This window comes from the organism of the source record quoted next, unplaced genomic scaffold (genome assembly GCF_019419815.1).
Source record: "Pyrus x bretschneideri cultivar Hongxiangsu unplaced genomic scaffold, Pyrus_bretschneideri_v1 Contig46, whole genome shotgun sequence".
Classification (NCBI taxonomy): Eukaryota; Viridiplantae; Streptophyta; class Magnoliopsida; order Rosales; family Rosaceae; genus Pyrus; species Pyrus x bretschneideri.
In genome coordinates, this window is record NW_025999783.1 from 1,616,393 (window position 1) to 1,623,134 (window position 6,742).

Sequence of the window (6,742 nt, forward strand, 5' to 3'; positions counted from 1 at the left end):
GATTTATTTTGTGTGGCTTATTCATGTGGTAATTTGGTGAAAGTTAATTTGTGAGATTGTGAGTTAGAGAGCAATTTGGGAGAATCTTCTCCATTTGTTTTGGGTTATCTACTTGTTTGGTTTAAGGTTTGTAATTTGTGGGATTTGAGTTATGAGAGTTTAAACACTTTTTTGTAATCTCTGTTTGTTTAGTGAAATTCCTTGCTATGCTTCACCTGTGGTTGTAGGCTTTACGTCAAACCACGTTGAATCTCTTTTGTTCTTTTGAGATTGTTTCTAGCTTTCATATACGATATTGATATTTGGTACTTACTTAGAATTCGTTTCTGTTTGTGCATAAAAGTACAACAAGAACTACACTTATTCTTGGAGATATATATCCTATTTGGATTCAACCAACTGGACTTTGCCTAGTCTGCAAATGTGCGCAAGTTTGGTTCCAATAGAAACATTTAACCGCTTACAATTAACTGTTTAGTGGAGACCCCAAGCTAACAATGCTCCCCGCTTTATGAGAGTTGGGGAGGGGAACGTTTATCGTACGCAGTTTTACCCTTACTTTCAAAGAGACTGATTTCACGACTCAAACTCGTGACCTTTTGGTCACAAAAAAACAATTTTCTGTTGCGCCAAAACTCACTCTCTTGCAATTAACCATTTATTTTAGAATTGGGCTCCACTCATGCAAGATAAATAAATTTCATGGTTAATTAACTAAATAGATAGGTTCGATAAAAAAAAAAAAAGAAAAGAAAAGAAAACTAAATAGATAGGATCTAGGCAAAATATAACAAAAATCGAGTTGTAGGGATTGTGGCGAATTTGAATCTGAGTTCGAGTAGGAAAAGTGACATAAAAGTCGAGTTTCGTGTGGTAGAAACTTTTTCATTTCCTATTCTTCTCCTTCAACCTCCATCAATCTTTGGTCTGCAATCGAAGAAGAAAACACCAGAGAAACTGACCCCCTTCATCTCCTCGGCTGATTCGCAACCTGTTCGCAGGCAATCATCAAATTCGAATAAATCCCATTTTCGGAATCAAAATCCAGTAAACAAAGAGAACCCAATTCCTGATTTTAGCTGCGGGAGACTGACGAACGATTCAATTGGAATTTGTTTGGGCGAATTAAAAGGTTAGACTTTGAACACTTTCTATTTATTCTTTACAATTGGGTATTGGAATTTTGAATGGGATGGGATTGGATGTATGATGTGTTTAGTTTTGTACAGCTTGAAATGTTCCTATTGTTTTTGTTCATGTAACTCTGGTTCATTGTTCATTGTGGGATGAGATTTGGGATCCATTTCTTTGTTTCGGTTTTCGCATATCGAAGTTTCGAGAGCTATTCGATAAGAGTCAGGCCTGTTCAGGGTCAGGTTTTATAACTCAAACCATTTCCAATAGCTGTTTGATAATAGGACGTTTAGATAAAAAAACAAAGCATAGAGATCATTTACTAAAAAGTGAAGGTTTCATGGGTGTTGGTTGAGTGTTGAATCGTTTGTTGTTTTATGTTTGTTCAATGGTGTAGGATTTTCGGATGAGAATCAGTAAAACAGAGGTGAATTTGAAGAGGCTGCTTGCGGCTGCGCCTCAGCAACAGAACCAGGCAAAACTTGTACATGTATGTTGTTATTAGAATTATAGGTTACAAAGTTTTATCCATTTGCAGGTAATTGCTTTGTGCCAACCATTTCCGGTTTCTCGGCATGATATTTACAGTTCTAGTTTTTTTTTTTTTTGTGTGTTTTGACTAACTATTGCTACTTTGCAGTATGTTGCTACTTTACGAGAACTGGTAGAACAACTAGCTGAAGAGAGAACTCCTGAAGGCTTACCAAGGTCAGTATGTGTTTTATTTTCTCCCTTGATTTACTTTTGTTTAACGATTATTTGTTCAATAGTTTGATGCATGTTCCAATATGCTTCCTTTCTTTTACCTTAACAAACCATTACAGATTTTGGTAGGTATGATGGAAATATTGATTCACATTCCGAACACTATTTTCTTGATACGGGGTACTAGTGGTGGCAACACAGATCAGCATTTTCATCTTCTCTATTTCTATGTATTTTCTTGATACTGTGTCCTACTTAAGAGTTTGCAACATTCTTAGTTTACTAATTGATATCATTATCTTCAATTTTATACCCAGAGTTTCAAAGGCTGTTTTGAGTGACTATTCAGAGAAGATTGAAGCCATTGCTTCCAAATTAGCTGCTCCACCAGTGCGTGCATATGATCTAGAAAGCATACACGTTGCCTTTTTTTTGAAGTGTTGGTTTTATGTACTTTAAACCAGTTACATTGGCAAAATGTGTACTTTAATTTACAATGTTCTGTGAATTTCTATGATTCGAATCAATTTTACTAATGGTAGATTTAGTTTGAAAGCCGGGAAATTATAATGATAAGGTATGAGAAACAAAATATTGTTAGGCTGAAACAAATTTCTTGGGAGATTGGTTGACATGACAACTAAAATATTACAGGTTTTTTTTCTCAGCTGTGATGGATGGTTGGACAGCTTTTAGTTCTTATGCGGGGAACAATTTCTAGAGATAGTTTATAGTTCAAGTGCCCACGCCATTTCATGCTACATGTAATTTGTTGTCAGTTCTTGGCATCTCAAGAGTGAATCTCTAATATATGGATAATGTTCTATTGCTAGATATCTGACATGGTATATCGAATATTGTGAATCTGGCATAGTATACCTGATTAACAGTTTGGCAAGCAAATATTTCTTTAGAATGTAATGTAATGTTTGTTTTTTGGTCGAAGAATGTAATGTATATATGTGCAATATATGGAGTTCCTTGCTCCTAACTGTGATTTCTTTCGCCAATTCCCAGCCTGATATTCAAACACCCGAAGAGCCCCTTGCAAGAATTTCTGTCAAAGCAAACTCTTCTGATACAAGAGACAATCAGATTCCCCCTTCTCCAGGTTTGAGAAGGAGATTTGTGTAAGTGAATGATAGTTGGCATCACTATGGTTTCAGCTCCTTCTTAGTGATATTTTGTCTGCAATAACTTGTTTTATTTTAACTATGTTTTTGTTAAACAGGCCTATCTCAAGTACTGAAGATGGAACTTGTGAGACTGCTGGTGTTGATTCTTCAGGGCCTGTCAAACTGGATGCTGCAGCCCAAGCACACATTGAAAAGCATAGGTATATTCACAGTATCTCAATTTTTTTCTATTAAACTGGAGTCATGAGACTGGATGAAATTGAAAACGGGAGTTCTAGGATGTCAGTCATTAATTAACACAGCGATGCAGTTATATGTGTTTTCAATATGAAGTTACTTTTGTTCTAGTAAAAATAGAAGTTGATTTTTGCTTAAAAAAATGCATATGGTTTTCGTACAAATAGAAAGGACACGGATGCTCACTTGGGACATCAGATAAATTTAGAACAATAATCAGGCAACTTTGGGATGTGTTCCTTCATTCTGTACAATTTCTTGCTTTACTTTGATGGTAACAAAGACAAGACGCTACCCAAAGATAAATCTTGGCCTACAGACCCCAGCCTCTCTGTTATTCAGAGTGCTTAAGGAATTAGGAGGACCATACCCTAGTCCATGGCCAACCCATGTCTTTCCTGCCATCTCTAAGATCCCTCTGCATGTTTGTACACCATTGCCAACAGATGGTGCTTGAATAACGTGACCTTGAACCAGATAACCTTACATCAGAGTAGATACAGTTACTATTAGATAGAAAATTTGCTCAATCCCAAGTCAATTGATGTCCATAAAGTAGAACACACGCAATTCAGCCGTTAAGACTTTCAAATGTTAATTACTTTCCTTTCCACATTATGTTTTCGATTCTTATAAACTTTTATCTCTTGTTTACAGAAAGCTTCAAGAGGATTTGACGGACGAAATGGTTGGATTGGCGAGGCAGCTCAAAGAGAGTAGTCTCATGATGAGTCACTCCCTGGAAAACACTGAAAAAGTAAGTACCCTGAAATATCTATTGCAGGATGTTGTAATGTCTATAGAGTCAATACTTTTTGGATTTAGCTGGCTGTGGTTTGATTTGTTTAGGGCGACACTGAAGGGAAGTTTTGGTGAATATTGCTTTGGATTTAGAGGGTGTGAGATTAGGAGAAATTCTTGAAAAGGAAAATGTTAAACAAAGAAACGAATGTTGGGACTGTAATGAGTTCCTAAGAGACGGGCTAAAAATAAAAAAAATAAAAAAATAAAAAAAATCTGCCGAGGAATTTAAGTGGTAACAGGAGAACTGCTTTAATTTTTGTCGAGAAATAGTTTACAGTAAAGGGGTTTGGGGAGGCTTGCAATAGGAAAAGAAGGATACGCTGCTGAGTATCTTTTATAGGATCTCTGAAAAATTTGGAACACAATATGTATTCCTATATAAGCTGTTGACTGTGCTAGTCATGATTGTAATAGAACGTACGTTGTCACAAGCGAAAACCCTTTTATCATCAGATATATGACGATCATCGGAAAATGTTCCCAGCAATAATGCAACATCGATTGTTGCATAAAAAACTTTTATCTATTTACTCTTTGGTGTGTCTTAGATGTAAATGGAGTGCTGATGGAATGACATGTATGTTGATCTCATAAATTAGTTATGGCTTGTGTGCAGATACTTGATTCTACAGAGAAGGCTGTTGAAAGTAGCTTGGCAAGCACTGGTCACGCGACTACACGGGCAGCAGGTATATACTCGAAGACGTCCAAGACTACTTGTTTCACATGGCTTCTGATGTTTGTCATGACATGTGTATTTATCATGGTGGTTCTTTTAATTCGCGTCACTTAAGGGTGTGTTGTGTTAGGAAGACTCATCTTTTGTCCCATAATTTCTAAGAAACTTTAATGAAAAGCTCCTGATAACGAAAAATCACATTCTTACACAAAAAAATCAATTTTGGTACTATTCACTTTACCTTTTATTTTGTCCTTATCATTAAAACTCAAAGTTTTCAAGTTAGTTTCATTAGTTTTCCTTAATTTCTATGTATATTTTGCAATGTTGAACAGCGACAGTCTACAAATTATGATAGATATAATTTCTCAGAGCATAGAAATGTTGTTCGATCACTAGAAATGGACAGGGAATGGATTCAAAAGTTAATGATACTGCAACGCTAGTTATCGAAACATTTCAAGGGACTGCAATGCAACTTTCATTGGTGCAGGTCCTGCTACTTATTGCAATTAGAATGAGCAAATATTGACTTACTACTGCAACTGTATTTGTGTGGCCTAGATCTTTATTTTGGGGGCCTTGTCTTCTCAAGCCACGTCTCGCACTCACCAAGATGCATCAATGTACGGAAAATATGAGCAATGAATGACTTGTTTTGGACGTGCATATACCGACATTAACGAGGAGGAGAAGCGTTTTAATATATTCAATATATTCAAGGAAAACGTGGAGTCTATAGAATCTTCCAATAGGGATGCAAACAAACGTTACAAGTTGAGCGTCAATCAATTTGCAGACCTTACAAATGAAGAATTCAAGGCCTCAAGAAATGGATTCATGGGGCACCAATGTTCCACAAAGACGACTTCTTTCAAATATGAAAAGGGATGTGCTATTCATATAAATTTTTACTTCTTACATATCCTTGTTAATTTTTATTCTTTGATATTTTTCAATTCATTCGATCTGACGGCCGAAAATTAGAAAGGTGTGGTGAAAAGTAAAAAAGGGGTGTGGATAGCACACCCCATATAAAAATGCTACAACAGCACCAACTGTAGATTGGAGAAAGAAGGGAGCCGTGACACCAATCAAGGACCAAGGCCAATGTGGTAATCAGTTTTATTTGTAGACAATCTTGGAGCTTAACCAAATGGTTTCTTGTACTCCAAATACGAATCTATGTCTGTTAAATTAACCACTATTTAATTTATACTACAAAAACAACATGATATTTAATTGTAATAAAATGCTTGCAGGATATTGGACTTTTTCAGCAGTGGCAGCCATGGAAGGAATTACTAAGCTTACAACTGGTAAATTAATGGCTTTGTCCAGGCAAGAGTTTGTCGATTGCCGCACAAGCGGTGTGGAACAAGGCTGTGAGGGTGGTTCTAGCCCTATTATTTTATTATTTGTATGGACGAAAAGTCGGCTGAATGCTTGTGTGTATCCTATCGAGATTTGTCGAGCGAGGATTACTTTATACATGCAAAGGATTTCTGAAAGGAATATGATTCTCTCTCCCTCCTAGTCTTTCTTTCCTTCTCTTTCCTCATATTTGAATGGTTACGGTTAAGTCACATTAACGTTTTGTGTTAATTTTTTAATAACCAAAAGAATAAAAAAAAGCAATTTGTGAGAGGAGGGGAGAGAATGGGATGGGAATAGGAAGAGAAATAATCTTATTCCTTTTTGAAATGTTTTATAAATGAGATCGATTGACTTTTTGATCACATACATTATATTATTGACACTCACACAAGCTTCATAGCTTATCCGGGTTTTCTTTTCCCGATACACCATTTCCATGGTGTAGATGGCATTTTTGTAGTTTGACATGTTTTGATAGGTACAAGGTGTCTTTAGCAGTAGTGATGGAGATTGAGCGCTTGGAGTGACTAGGTTCACCTTGTACCTTACAGTTACTTTGCAGACTTGTGTGTTGTATATAAGTGGAAGAGACCCCACCAGTATGTAAATTATATGTTAACTGCTATGTTGTATAAGTTGTACAATTACGTTCTAACGTCACGTGCTGATC

The 6,742-nt window shown here is 36.2% G+C and overlaps 1 protein-coding gene across 14 annotated transcripts; it reads left to right on the forward strand.

Moving 5' to 3' along the window:
* The first annotated feature begins 746 nt into the window (after window positions 1–746).
* LOC125469847 (ananain-like) lies at window positions 747–6,266 on the forward strand. Of its 14 annotated transcripts, XR_007252131.1 has the most exons (11): window positions 754–1,132; window positions 1,532–1,624; window positions 1,775–1,842; window positions 1,969–2,019; window positions 2,157–2,229; window positions 2,857–2,969; window positions 3,071–3,175; window positions 3,870–3,969; window positions 4,633–4,705; window positions 5,260–5,810; window positions 5,958–6,100. XR_007252131.1 is itself a non-coding variant. In XM_048567841.1 (10 exons), exons 2-10 carry the CDS (start codon window positions 1,541–1,543, stop codon window positions 6,230–6,232), a joined length of 942 nt encoding a protein of 313 aa, XP_048423798.1. In that variant the 5' UTR covers window positions 747–1,132; window positions 1,532–1,540; the 3' UTR covers window positions 6,233–6,266. The 14 variants fall into 14 exon arrangements, 13 of the variants coding, with proteins under 13 accessions (XP_048423798.1, XP_048423805.1, XP_048423806.1 ...); XM_048567841.1 differs by lacking the exon at window positions 5,260–5,810 and having other exon boundaries at window positions 747–1,132; window positions 5,958–6,266; XM_048567848.1 differs by lacking the exon at window positions 5,958–6,100 and having other exon boundaries at window positions 5,260–5,932.
* The last annotated feature ends 476 nt before the right edge of the window (window positions 6,267–6,742 follow it).